The sequence below is a fragment of the Cydia splendana genome, chromosome 17 (genome assembly GCF_910591565.1).
Source record: "Cydia splendana chromosome 17, ilCydSple1.2, whole genome shotgun sequence".
NCBI lineage: Eukaryota > Metazoa > Arthropoda > Insecta > Lepidoptera > Tortricidae > Cydia > Cydia splendana.
In genome coordinates, this window is record NC_085976.1 from 9,765,377 (window position 1) to 9,780,562 (window position 15,186).

Sequence of the window (15,186 nt, forward strand, 5' to 3'; positions counted from 1 at the left end):
AGGTCACGCTGATATTGGACAGGGTGCAATATAATTTGCTTGCCATACAGCCATGTTGTCTCGTTGCCGGCTGTGTTGTAGGGTCAAACAGATCACTGTGTTATGTCTTTCCTGTAGACATACACAAGAGTTAAGGGCTGTAAAGGTTAATTTTCTTATTTAACCCTTATCCACGTGAAAAGGTCCTCCTTTTATTTAGAGAACTATGATAAAATCATTACTTACATGCCCACAAGCTGTTAACTATTGCCCACAGGAGAGAAAACTAGTGTGTTATCGCGAACAGCACATTTTTCTCTCCTGTGGGCTATAGTTAACAGCTTGTGGGCATGTAAGCAATGATTTTATCATAGTTCTCTAAATAAAAGGAGGACCTTTTCACGTGGATAAGGGTTAAATAAGAAAATTAACCTTTATAGCCCTTAACTCTTGTGTATGTCTACAGGAAAGACATAACACAGTGATCTGTTTGACCCTGTAAGGGATTTACTTGTATATTAAGACTTAAGATACTTAAGAAGAGGGAAAGTTAGAAACTTAAGATCGTGAAGATTCTCATCGCATAGCAGAACTTACACACAATTTCAGATCACTCAAATAACGCGCTCAAACACTTGAGAAGTGAACTGAGTCGCATGAGCATTCCTTCGGGTCTGCTAGTTACTGACGTCCACTTCTTACTACATCCCACGCTCTTAGATTCAACAGTCTCAGCACCCTACTAAAAAGCTGTGGAAGCACTCGGTCTGTTCGTCATAGTTTTTACGAAAGCGACGTCCTGCCATCTGACCTTCCAACCCAGAGGGGAGACTAGGCCTCATTGGGATTAGTCCGGTTTTCTCACGATGTTTTCTTTCACCGAAACGCAACTGGTAAATATCAAATGATATTTCGTACATAAGTTCTGAAAAACTCATTGGTACGAGCGGGGGTTTGAACCCGCGACCTCCGGATTGGAAGTCGCACGCTCTTACCGCTAGGCCACCAGCGCTGCATACATACCATGCACATACACATTAGGCGACATAAGCATGCATGTGGCATCAGAACTTCATAAGGCAAACCAAGGTTGGAGACGTTGGAGTCCACTTTTAACATCTTGCTTACGTCATTCATGGTTCTCTTTACACAACTTACCAGTAAAGTCAATGGCATCGCAGGAACACTCTTTCGCATTTAGATCTTCGCTAGGGATGTGCGTGAGCATGCGAGTGGTGTCAAACGGCAGACCCAGCTGGTTCCTGACGTCCACCTCGAACATCTTGCTTACGTCGTCGTGGGCTACTTTTAAACTCTGCAAATATGCAAGAACATCGTTTATTTGAAGTCGTGTTAAATGTTGCAGATAAACGGTATTTTCCAAAGTCGCAAAACTCTTTAAGAGTATTTAAGCAAAGAATTTTCAAAAAAGATTTAGGAAGTTTTTGATTCTGGCGCTGTCGGGAACTCGAAAGAAATAACAAAAAGGTCGTAAATTAATATATCAAAAAATCTATCTCTCTCGAGCTAGCAACGTCGATCGAAGGTCCAGGCAGCTCTCTCACCAGCTCTCTTTGGCGATTCACCAGGCTCTTCGTGTACGTTCCTGTGGACTTGATATCCCTTGTACGTTGTCTGGAAACAAAGTAGTCCCTTACGATAACGCGTCCCAAGCCGACTTCCCTGGAACGTGACCGTCAATCTGCGGGCCGGGAACGGGTCAAGTTTCTTCCTTGAGTGAGAGCAAGCTCTGTGAATATAGTAGCAGAAGATGTCCCTTTATAGGCTGTCTGTAAACAGAGTAGTCCCTTACGATAACTCGTCCCAGGTCGACCACCCTGGAGCCTGCGACGTCAATCGGCGGGCCAGGTAGCTTCTTCTTCGGCCCAGGCTTTTCCTTGAGTGTGAGCAAGTTCCTGCGGACATGGTAGCCCCTGTACGCTGCCTGCAAATAGAGGAGTTGTTTGTACGTTACGGTTAATGTAAAAAATTAACTGGCTTCCCCCTTAGTCATAAAACTTTAAATTATGGCTCTTTCTAATAAACAGAAATGCCAAATGACGGATAGGGACAAACGATTATCAACGGTTTGTTAGATTTGATAAATATTTATAAGTAAGGCCATCGCCATAAGACTTCAGTAGGTAGTTTTGTAAAATACATGTACTTACCGTTGAAGATCTGTAGGTATTTGGATAATGGCGTTAAGGGTTCATTATATCCTTAAGATTGTGGCGATCTTAAAGATCGGATATTTACTTAAGTAGGTACCTAATGACGATGCTGTTGATGTGATGGTGAGGTATAGTATAAAACCTGTATCTTTTCCGTGGCTCTGTTGAGTTCGCTGAAGGTTGGGTTGGTCCTTTTGTAGATCTCGAGGGTATGTGCCGCGGCTACCTCCCACGGCTCTTCAGGCTTTTTCGATAAAGTCTGATAGCAAAAAACTTAATTTTAAAAATATTTCTTTTCAAATTAACTTAAAAACACACGACCAATCAGAATAAGGGGGAGGCCTATGTTCAGCAGTGGACGTCTTATGGCTGAGATGATGATGATGATGAATCAGAATAAGGGTCGGTTGCACCAAACCGTACGTCACTGTTAAAACGTTCTCTATTTTTTGTATGGGAAATTGCATAGTTATTTTTTGAGGGACGTTGATTTATCTATCACAAACGGGTGGTTGGTGCCACTGGGTCTTGCCGTGGTCTATGTCTATAAAAATATTTGATTACTACAGTTTCGTCATATGAGGCTGAATGCTCCTAATCTTACAGTTTTCTGTCAATTTTATTCTTTATTCAGATATACCTAATGTATCTACAAACAAACCTTTGCTAACAATTCCTTCCTATACCAATAGTCGCGGTAAGCGTTTCTTGCAATCTGGCAAACTTTGGCGGTCATATCCTCGTCTATAGGAATCTTGTGCAGGATCTTTTTCAGGATCTGAGTCTCTTTCACATGCTCTGAAAGAAAAATGCATTTGTTTTAAATTGTCATGGTTGTGGGTTTCGGTGTGGGTAGTTGGCCTTAATACCCGTTTGATGGTTAATACTACGAGGGTAAACCGGTGGCAATTCACATCAGATATGTTGGTATTATCAACTTTATCGATCAAACATTTTTAATCAATACACATTTTCTGCCGGTCCCTTATTACATAACCTTAAAGTTTGTTTATAAACAACCATAAAACAACAAATACGTTTTAAGAAAGAAGTCTAAACGCAGCCGGTTTGAATTTGCTACCTACTCCACCTCGACTCGAGAAACACATTAAAGTATCAATTCTACGACTGACTACAATTTATTTTGGACACAAATTGAGATTCAATAAATTTGGACTTGTACTTGCACTTAATGCACTTCAGTTTTAGAGTTTCTATGCTTACTTCTCGTATATTTATCCATATCCGTATAATATCCCAGTCGTGCTGTTATTTACAATAACACTTAGCTACCGCCACAGGGGAACCAGTGTAAGGCTGACCTTCGATTATGTTACTAATCTTGGGATCGCAAGGTACAAGTTTATAATTGACTGATATATCGACAAGTTTTTGAGAATAGAAATGCTGTAGGCAGTGCAGTGTAGGCAAAGTGCGTTGAGTCATATCGAAATAAAACAGCAAAAGAAAAGGTCGAGGCCAAGAATGTCGCTCGGTGCACGCAAGTGCGCGGCGCATGCGCTCGGAGCAAATGTAAATGTGATGAACGAGCAAAACTAAAGATTCACTTTCTAGGTTGTATAAATATGTATTAGTAAAGCAATTCAATAATAACATTTGTACGACTTTCAATCATTTTGACAACCGATAAAATAGTGATTTGGGAGTGAAAATAAAGCAGCTAGTTCGAATAGCTCGGTACTGGAGGCTTTGGTCACGTTCTTTCGTATATGCATTCTAGATATTTCAGTTTATATTTTTATTGTTTTATGGTTATTAACGTTTCTTTTTGATTCTTTGAAACATTTTTTATCATTTTTCCTCAGTCAATAATAGGACATGGTTTTTTGGGTTGGTAGTTGATAGAGCAATGAACCACTGTGTATCGCTGTGCATCAGAACAGACGTTTCTACGGAAATCAGATTATTCTGCTTTTTATACTAACTGTTACGTGTTAGGGGGTGTTGTATGGTACAGCTCTTCTCATAGGTTTGATTTGGTAAATCAACTCAGCACTTAGTTTTACACTAAAAAAAAGAGAAACCTGCTTAAATCTTACCATTTCCCTCATCCGGCTCAGTCTTCTCAATCTCCTCATGTATAATAGCAGCTATATCAGAAGCCTCCGCCAGCGGAAAGCCCAAGGCCTCCAAATGCTCCGTCACCGAGGGTCGGCAGTCACACAGGTCGTCCAGTATCTTCACCGCCATGATACCGTGCTCGCGCGTGATGATGAGCGCGGAGAGGTAGTTAGCTATGAAGTCGAATATTTTGTCTGGTTGCGCGCGGAGGACCTGTAACGCGGAGTTATAAGTTACCTAAGCAGTCAAGGTCCAAGCTGACTAGTCCTTGCATGGTATAGATATAAAGTATGTATGTTATAATCCCCATATTGACCCACTTCTGAGCTAGACAAAACTTCAGAGCTAGACAAGAAATTGAAAATGGCACTGATCACTTGTGCAAACATCAATTTTAAAAACATTTTTGGGAAATAGGGAAGACCTTCCAGCTTACTCATCGCTTATTTCTCAGCCAGCTTGAAAGTCAAAGCCATATATTATATACTTTACTAGTAGATACCTCACGAGTTATATCAGCCATGAGTTCTTTGAGGCCTTCTGGAACAGTAAATACGTTAGCACAACCATGTTTCTGCAGTAATTCGTCCATATCATTAGTTTTCTTCTAAATATTGGCCTAGAACATGAAAAGTAACACTTTTGTTTGAGACACCGTGTCAGAAATTTTATGACAATATGTCAAGAAAGAAAGTGTGTGTGATATGTGAAGTGAAAGAGGTAAGAGGATTTAGTAAATTAATTGAACCTAGAGTCTGGCTACTGGAATTTTACTCAATTGTTTGGCGGGAAATTCAAAAAATCTTGGGCTGGCCACACTTTGTGTAGTAGGAATTATAGTTTTGATACTAGAAAATATTTTTGATTTTCTATGCACACGTAAGGTACCTAAGGATATAAGTTAAATATACGTTAACGTGCACTCAAAGTCAGCTCACATAATTTCTACCGCTATGTAAAGTACAGTCAACGATAAACACATATGTTAACACTTTCTCACCATATACCATTGTAACAAGGCGAAAAATGAAATGTAGTGTAAATAAGATCTAGCTCGATAATACCGTAATATTAATCCATCACCAAAAAATACATAAGTACTATGCCAAATATGCTAAATGCTAAGTATCAAAAAATGTATAGAGCACCAACCTCCTAATTTGTTTACATTTGTTTAGGAGTTGTAAACATTGCAGTTTTTCGTTATACAACGCTACACGTCGACTTCGCACATTGTCGTAATTATTTACGAGCTTAAATAATAGTTTGCGAACCTCACTCAGTATATACATTATTACTTCGAGCAACACCGGCTTCCGACACATCGGAAGGGAGGGGCCCAAGCGATATCTCACCGTACAAATCTTTCTGCCATTTTTCGCGGGGGGAAAGGTGCACACAGTCGCACTTCTCACACACTTACATACAAAATACAATCTGTAATGACGACACAAATACATAGAAAATGACACACGTCAAAGACAAATCTTGCAAACCTCGATCTCTTTTTGTGTACGGACGAGTGACAAGTGTCACAACACGCACACTAACACATTCTCGTTGAAGTATGTTATTGTATTCTGAGAGATGAGAAGTCGGATTTGTCGCTCGACCGATCCGCAATTTGTACTGAGCGAGCAAAATCGATAAATCCAACAATTACATGAGACTAAAATATAATAATTGTGTTTGAATGTAATTAAACGTATGATATGTAAAAAAAATATTACATGTGAAATGTAACACTTTCTTTTTGTAAATTTGATGTCCCCGACCTCTTTTTATAACAAAAAACCGAGCAAACAGGCATTTTTGTGCAGCAGTGTTCACGCGCGCGTCTGGACTCGGTCTAGTGAAAAATCCAAGTGCAACTAGTTTTATTACCCGCGCTAGATTAGATTGACGCGCTAATCTTGTACCTCGGCAGAGGGGAAATAGTGCAAATGCCGCCTCCCTTCCGTGTTGCTCGAAGCATTATTAATATTAATTAAAATATATCCCTTATAAACCGCAAACAATTTGAATGAATGACATAAATTGACAACTGACTTTTAGCTTTTTTTTTAAATCATAGACAATTGGTGATACAACAACGAAATATCTGTCAACAATTTCTGGCTAGCCGGACTCTATTTATGTAGATCATAATTGTTTTCCACCGTATTTTCTCGGAAACGTTCGTATTTGTCATCCTACTTCAGTCAACCTCAGTACTTTTTGTACCGAGATTGACTGAAATAACAAGACACGTTCGTAAGTTTTCGTGAAAATACGATGGAACATAATTATGCACTACAACTGTAGCAATTAAAACTTCCTATCATCTTTCCACAGCCAAAACAACTAGATAGAGTCTGTGTGGAAAGAGAAGAGTCGTGGAATGTATAGGGCCCAATACATTCCACGACTCTTCTCATTCTGAACCGACAATGAAGACAAAATTGCTTTAAGGCCGGCGTGAGAGAGAACGGCGAGGCAAATGATAAGGCGAAAAGCAAACCAGAAGGTGTGAACGCAGAATAAACGGACATCTGACATGCGTACTTATTAACCGACTTCAATTTCATAGAGGAGGTTCTGTATTAGGTTGTGGCTATTTTTATTATTATTCTGTTATCGTCCCATTATGTAGCTTCGAGTAAATATTATGTTAAATGCTACTCTATAGTCCATAAAGTCAATTTAATAGCGCAGACTTGAAAATTACCTATTAAGTCCTTGATTCATAACAATCATGACAATAGGTTTGTAAGTATGGGCCATTTGAGAATGAAACGACGTGGAATCAAGTAATCAGTTATAGAACGTAAGTATTGGGTTTAGATACACACGGTCGTTCGTGATGTGAACGACCTTGTCTGGATATTTTAGACAATAGAAAGAGAGCGGTAGTGACGGATGGAGAGACAAGCCTTCGATCGCAGAAAATAAAGACGAAAGATGGATGGAGCCTTAGGTTACGTAGGTATGTATAGTCTATACATACCTATAGGTACCTCAGGGAAGTTTAATTACTTATATAGACATGCAAGAGATAAATAATCTTCGAGCGATAGAAACAACTAAAAAATAATTTCGATTTTCAATGTTCACTCCCAATTTTTATCACTGTTGTCAGCGTTGTTAAACATCACTACTTCTCCGCATAAAAGTTGGACGCCACTATAACAGTCAACATACTTAGTAAATAAGTACACATAATATTTTGTTTCGTTTAATGTCTAAAGTTACACTAAACCGCAAAAATTTCACCACCTAACCGCAACACATTGATGATCGTGACATACTATCACCAGACGATCACCTGGCTAATCTCAAGTAGGTAAGTATATATGAGTCGCTTAACTTCAAACTCGGGTAAATCCATCTGTCAGATTATGCGACTTTGGTATTAAGAAATGGTAATAGGGTAGATATTTGCTGAGAGGGTCGAATGGATTTACCCGAGTTTGAAGTTCAGCGACACATATGCTGTTTAGATGACATGGTCGAGGTTCATTCAGTCTGATAGTCTGGTGATTCTCTTGATAATTTCCAGCCTTGACGATCGCAATAGTACGTTTTATTTTAGGTATATTTCTGCTTGCCAGGCAACAATTTTATATTTGGCAGGTATCTCCCTAAAGTTGTTTTTTCCTCATGGTGACAGTTGGACCTTTCTTGTGCGCGTGCGACTAAAATAACCATAAGGAAAATTAGGAGATATTTTTATTCGGATTCCAATCTGAACGTCATAACGAGTTATTCGCAATGGGCATGTCCTTACGTCATAGATAGATAGTGACGTTCATGTGGGTGGGTACTTGGATAGTCATATAATATTTTAATGATCATTGATCACCAGTGATCGTACATTTTCCAGCATTTTTGGTATAGATAATTTCAACTGAAGTGGTAAATTAAGGTTAATATTAACGTAATTAACGCTAATTAATCATTAGGGTTGAAATTATTTATACCAATTCCGTTAACACCACTCCGCTGCACATAAAATGCTGGAAAATGTACGACCACTGTTGATCACACATTGATCACTGAGCTAACTGTTAGTTGGGTCGCCTAACATCAAACTCTGGTAAATCCAGATTAATTATGCGATTTTGGTATTAAGAAAAGGTAATATTTGCTGTGAGGGTTGAATGGATTTACCCGAGATTGAAGTTAAAGGACACAGTTGTGGTATTTTATTTGCGGTTAAGAAAAGCCCGATTGTCCCTGGTAAGTACTTGTTAATGTTAATGCGGACAGTGTACCCAGTTTATTAACACCACTTTCTTTAGAAACGTTTATGTACTAACGAGGGCATGATGAGGTGTGAACTGGAATTTTGAAGAATGCCGGATTTTAAATACAAGTTGACTGATGTTTAGGTTAATTGAATACATGTCTTGACTTAATGTCTTACTCCTAGGTCCCCTAAATCTGGCAGAGGGCATCTGGATTCTGGATTGGTTTTGAGCTTCGTGCTTGAGTTCGCTCCAAGTTTTCCCTATAGTATGAAAGGAAGAAAGATAATACATTTATTTAACACCACAACATAGTACATAAAAAAGGCATGCAGTACATTTGGACGCTAAAATAGGATCCCCCTCAGCATAATGCATAATCAAAATCAAATCAAGTCAAATATAATTTATTATCAGGCAACTAAGGCCCATAGATATAGTTCGTTTTTTTTAGCATTAGAAATAAGGCAAACAATCTTGATGCGTCTTTTAATTGAAAAACACATTTTAAAAATAAGTTACGGCAAATATGTAACAATTATGAATCTAATACGATCATTTATATTCTTCTGCTTTCATAAGTAATAGTTATTGATTTTTAAAAAGCGTTTTTCAATTAAAAGACATTTCAAGATCGCTTACCTTCTTTCGAGTTCTTTCTAATGCTAATAAAAACGAACTATACATACCTTACAAACTAATATATGTCGGGAATTGTGGGCGTATCATACTATCGGCAGCACATCAGAACCTTCAATCGCGGATGACGAGGGCCTTCAATGAAATACGATGTTCAACTCACAATCTTTACTGCACAAGACTCATTAAAAATCACAGCACGCGTTACGTTTCTTATCTTAAGCAAACCAGTGGATTAGACCCAGGAGCCGCCACAGACGTCATCTTCTCCCGTTCGTTCTCATCGTGCTCCTTCTGAAGATTGATTGACAGCATAACTTCAATTGTTCTGGACTTCAATTGTTTTAAGAGCGCACTCTATGACGTCTTGGCGGAACTGCGTCGAACGCCACTCAAGTGTACGTAACACCCTAGTTTGCACCTCTATTTGTCAAGGTCTGCATGACAAAACGCCTCTTGAAGGCGATAGATGGCACATTTCAGCCATTCTCCGACATATACATACAATAGTAAAATCTTACAAGCTAAAAATTCTTTCGGCGACACGGCGGTTTTCAGTTGTGACGCATGTTCCGGTGTAGGATTTGGCAGATTCCCACGGAACCGCCGAAACACCACACCCTTCGGCCAGAAGTCCGCGCTCGCGATGGTTTCCAGCAGCGGCCGCGGCACGCGCACCACGAAAGAGCTGAAGAATGAATGCCGCGGCAAGTCGTGGCGCTGGTTTTCTGTGGGGACCTGACTAACACATAATATTATAAACCAAAAATATATTACTAAGACCCCATTAAAAGTGATGAGTGTGATGACCTGCCAGGGACTTTTTGTAAGTTACGGTATATTTACGACTGAAATAAATTGCAAAATTATATACAATAATTTACAACATTATAAATGCGTTGAAACGATTATTAATGCCTATTGCCTAGGTAGGTACCTACGAGTATATTCATTGTGTATTTGTATTTTGTCAACCTCTTCCTTGTAGAAGTATTAGAAGTAGCTACTTGAAACAGATTCAATTGAAGTGACTCATGGTGTGAATCAACAATACTATGAAGTATTTGAACAAATTAAATTATTTTTCAGAAAATATTTTAATAGCATATAATTTTTTGATAGCAGAGGACGCTGGTTCGATTCCAGCCTGGGGCACTGGAGGCCTTGGTCACTTTTTCTTAGTATATGACATTTATTTCAGTGAATCAACAATGTTTATAAGTGCTGCAGTCGACAGCTCCTTCTATTGGGACTCTCCAAAATTACTGGACCAATTAAGGTGAAATTTAGTACACATATGTAAATTCCTGACCCAAAGACGGACATCTTACGTAAACAAATTAATTTTAAACACGTAGGCCACTTTTGGGGGGTAAATGAGAAAATAAAAAAATAATGTTTTTTAAACTATATCGTGTTACATAATATCAAATGGAAGAGCTTATTTTGAGAATCTGAAATATACTTTAATTTAAAATTTTAAAATAAATAGTTAGAAGTAATTTAAGAAAATAGCCAAAAAAAGACCATTCCCCTCCCCCTTTATCTCCGAAATTACTTACTGGGTCTAAAATTTTGAAAAAAATATACATAATAGACGTGTGCGCCGATTAAAAAATGATCGGCGGCGGCGTTTGCCAAAAAATCGGCGGCGGCGGCGTGTTTTCGGCGTGAAATCGGCGTGACCTTGCGGCGGTTTTCTTAAGAAAAATCATAAATTTGTTGTTTTTCTTGAAAATTTTATCAATGCAGGTTACTGGTCAGTTAACTACGTATAGTTTGAATATGCTGTGAGTAAAATATGGTTTGTAAATGAATATAGGATAGGTACAATAACTTATTTTCCCTAGTAACTGGCTTGCATTAAGAGGTTACCTGGTCCCAATGACCTTCGATCCGATCTGGAACTCTCCGTTTTCTCAAGCTTTCCTTGGCTTATCCTATTAACAATGACGTACTTTAACAAAACAGAACTCCACATATCCTAGACATTTGCTAGACTATAGTGGACTACTATGGCTTCTTTTTAATGGTTTTCTTGTCGTACAACCACCAGGCGGCTTAGCACGGTCGCGTTTTTATCCCTTGTCACCATGCCTGTCACGTTCTAACAAGTATGTAAGTGCGAAAGGGACGCGTATAGTGATAGTCGATAAAAATGGAACCGTGCTGAGCCCGCTGGCTTACTGAGACGTATCTTCTTTCTCGTTTTCTCATTGCTGAGGCTCGCGACCACATGTAATCTGTCTCCATTTCGTGCGGTCATAAGCCGTATGGACTGCACGGTGCAGACTGCTGCAAGCCGACCTCTTCATAGCGTTCGACCATCTCACACATGCTCCAACTCGAGCACGTTTACCATTCATTCGGCTTAAATTCATGTGTTTCTTCACATCATGCGTTGGATAATATGTCCGAAGAATCTAAGGGCTCACGCATGGCATGTTGGGAAGAGATGAGTGGCGATATAGAGCTCTTTGAGAATGGAGGCGTTTGTTCTTCTAGCTGTCCAAGGTATAAGCAGCACTGGCAGCAGTCTTCGTTCGTTCGTTAACATTTGACGGTGAATACTTAGGATTACTCAGTTACTTTAATTGGTGTGTAGTTAGTAATAGTTTCTGCAACTGGCTATTCAGTTTCATTTAATTAATAATTGATGTACTTATTTAGTTGGTTTAGTTGATTTAGTTACGCTTCCGGCCTGACCGAGGCACCTGTGAAGCTATATTCTCTGTGCGTCAACTAGAAGAGAAAAGCAGAGAGCAAGGTCGTCAACTGTCTCTCTGCTTTGTTGACCTCGAGAAGGCGTTTGCCAGCGTGCCTCGTGAAGCCCTCTGGATAGTTCTGAGCAAGCTTGGATGCACGGAGAAGTTTGTAAGGCTAGGGAGACTCCTACACGACGACATGGAGTGCTGCGTTGCTACTGACGACGAACAATCGGACTTCTTCAGCGTTACGTGCGGGGTGAAGCAAGGTTGCGTCCTAGCACCCACTCTGTTAGCGTTGTATTTTTCGGTCGTAGTCCAAGAAGTCTTACTCACATGCTCTGAAGGTGTTCGCGTCCGCTATCGCACTGACGGCAACATTTTCAACCTGGCCAGGTTTAAAGCACTCACAAGTCTCATACTCAGTGATCACAGAGATCATGTATGCAGATGACTTGTGCTTTGTGACTGAGTCCCAGGAAGGCATGCAACAGCTCAGGTCCAGCTTCGACGAGGCCTGTCGCAGATTTGGGCTCAAGATCAGTGTCAAGAAGACTGAGGTGATGTCGCTGGACGTTGTCAGTCAACAGGCACTGATCGTTAGACACGGCGAGGACCAGCTGAAGCAGGTGGACAAGTTCCGTTACCTGGGGAGCACCTTAACATCCAAGTGCGACCTTGATGCTGAAATTAACGGCTGCAGCTTTTGGCAAGTTAGACCACAAGGTCCTCAGCTCGCACGATTAAAACTGGCCACTAAGATATCCGTTTATATGGCAGTCGTGCTGCCCAACCTTCTATACTCCGCTGAGACGTGGACCGTTTATCGCCGCCATATCTGCACGCTGGATCGATTCCACCTCAGATGCCTACGCAAGATACTGAAGATCCGATGGTCTGATCGTGTTCGGAATACCGAAGTGCTGCGTGGAGCAAATGTGGGTGGTATCGAGGTATACCTCATGCGACGTCAGCTTCGGTGGTGCGGTCACGTTTCGCGGATGAACGACCAGCGTGTGGCTAAGCGCATCTTTTATTCCGAGCTTGAGGAGGGCAAGCGGAAACAGGGCGGCCAATTCCTCAGGTACAAAGATGTGCTTAAGCGGCACATGAAAAAGTGTCGTATAGAACCCTCGCGATGGGAGCAGCAGGCAGCCATACGGACGGAATGGCGGGCAGCAATAAATGCCAACGTAACTGATTTTGAATCGCGACGGCGCTTAGAGCTGGATGCCAAGCGCGATGAAGTAAACGCCAGACCAGCTGCGGCAATACATTATAATTACTCAAATGGTGTGCTCACATGCCCGCAATGTTCGCGAACTTTTATATTTGTGTGCGATGTATATTTGACAACTGTAACATAAATAATACAAAAAATACATTTTGTAATGCAAAAATCAACTTGGAATAGCTAATTAACAACATTCAAGGTCACGCCGATTTCACGCCGATCATTTATCGGCGGCGGCGGCGTGGTCAAAAAGCCTGGCGGCGGCGGCGCGCCGGCGCGGCGCACACGTCTAATACATAATAAGTTCTTTACAAAGCGAAGTATGCAGTCAAGCGTGAGTCGGACTAATTACTTAGTTTTTGATGCGACCCCTACGGGTTTTTTAAAGGCAAGTCACTCGCGTTTCACATAAAAAAAATACATTGTTAAAAATTGGGTAATGTATACGAAACCCTTGGAACGCGAGTCCGACTCGCACTTGGCCGGTTTTTTTATACAAACATATTATGTTTAATTTATCTATACATATAATAAAGCTGAAGACGGTCGAAAGTCTGTACATGGAAGATATTTGAAAAAAAGTTGGCTGAGGATACTTAGAATCGATAACAGAACACGTTCCAAAAGTTTTTAGAATTTTTGTCTGTTTGTCTGTTTATCTGTTTATCTGTTTGTCTGTTTATTTGAACGCGCATCACGTGAAAACGGCTGAACAGATTTTGATGAAAACTTTACTAATCCGTCGAGAAAATCCCCGGCCAGGTTATAGGCTATAAAAATTCAACCCCTAAAAGGGGGGGTAGCCACAACACTCGATTGACTTAAGTTTGCCCCTGAATCGTATGGCGCTACTTAGGAAGGAGAGGCGAACTTTTTTCAAATATGTGCACCCTGGTAAACTAACAGATGGCGCTGAATTTAATACGATGTGACCTAAATAAGTCACCGAGGAAGAATTTTGCCAAATTAACTCTAAGTTTAGAAGACCCCTTTTCTAAAATTTCAATCAATCGTATGGATATCAACAAAATTAATTGAATAATTGTGTTGATTTAATAATACAACAAAATTAAACGACAGTAAATTAATTGCCCCTCATTGCACAAATGCACAGTGCCATCTTTTGGGGAGCTGAGTAAACATTAAGTAACCAAGAAAACTAAAAATGGGTTTACACAGTTACGAAGTGGTAAAAAAAACACACATATCAACACGCGTATAATTGCATAAAATTATTTATTTTCTCCGTGGTGAATTATACCTAATCGTAATTATATAGCATCCAGGATATCAAATCCATATTCATACGTATCGCCTCCTTAAGCACTTAATAATGGCCACGAAGGTGGGTACTTTGAAAAAAAAAACATTGACCTCTGTCATTTGCAGTGCCGGATTAACCCTTTTAAGCAAAATAAGCACTTGCTTAGGGCACCATGTCTAGGGGGCACCAAAAATTATCGAAAAATTTTCGCGCTCGCTTCGCTCGCGTTTTCAATAACATTCTAAGATGTTAATGATAAAGGTGACATTCGGGTGGCGCCTGCAGCAGCATTAGGTACTCTGTTGCAACGTTACTGCTGCAGCACTGTCAATTTTCGTGATAAAATGATTTCTACCGTAAAGTAAAAATATACAACTGTCTATCAAATTGCGTTTTTTTATATCGAAAAATTGTCGCGCTCGCTTCCCTTGCGTTTTCAATAACTTTCTAAGTTATGATAAAGGTGACATTCGGTTGGCGCTGGCAGCAGCATTAGGTACCTACACTGTTGCAACGTTACTGCTGCGGCACTGTCTATTTTCGTGATAAAATGATGTGACTGATTTCCATACTAAAAGTAAAAATGTACAACTGTCTATCGAATTGCGTTTTTTTATATCGAAAAATTGTCGCGCTCGCTTCGCTCGCGTTTTAAATAACTTTCTAACATATGATAAAGGTGACATTCAATTTTCGTGATATAATGATGTGACTGATTTCCATACTAAAAGTAAAAATGTACAACTGTCTATCGAATTGCGTTTTTTTATATCGAAAAATTGTCGCGCTCGCTTCGCTCGCGTTTTAAATAACTTTCTAAGATATGATAAAGGTGACATTCGGGTAGCGACTGCAGCAGCATTAGGTACTCTGTTGCAACGTT

General features: G+C 40.0%; 1 protein-coding gene across 1 annotated transcript; it reads right to left on the bottom strand.

Annotated features, from left to right (window-relative positions):
* Positions 1-1,103: 1,103 nt before the first annotated feature.
* LOC134798557 (uncharacterized) lies at positions 1,104-4,827 on the bottom strand. The gene is made up of 6 exons (XM_063770935.1): positions 4,738-4,827; positions 4,214-4,448; positions 2,815-2,951; positions 2,296-2,412; positions 1,793-1,924; positions 1,104-1,294 (listed from the first exon to the last, which is right to left on the bottom strand). The coding sequence occupies exons 1-6, from the start codon at positions 4,825-4,827 to the stop codon at positions 1,109-1,111; spliced, it is 897 nt and encodes a 298-aa protein (XP_063627005.1). The 3' UTR covers positions 1,104-1,108.
* Positions 4,828-15,186: the final 10,359 nt, after the last annotated feature.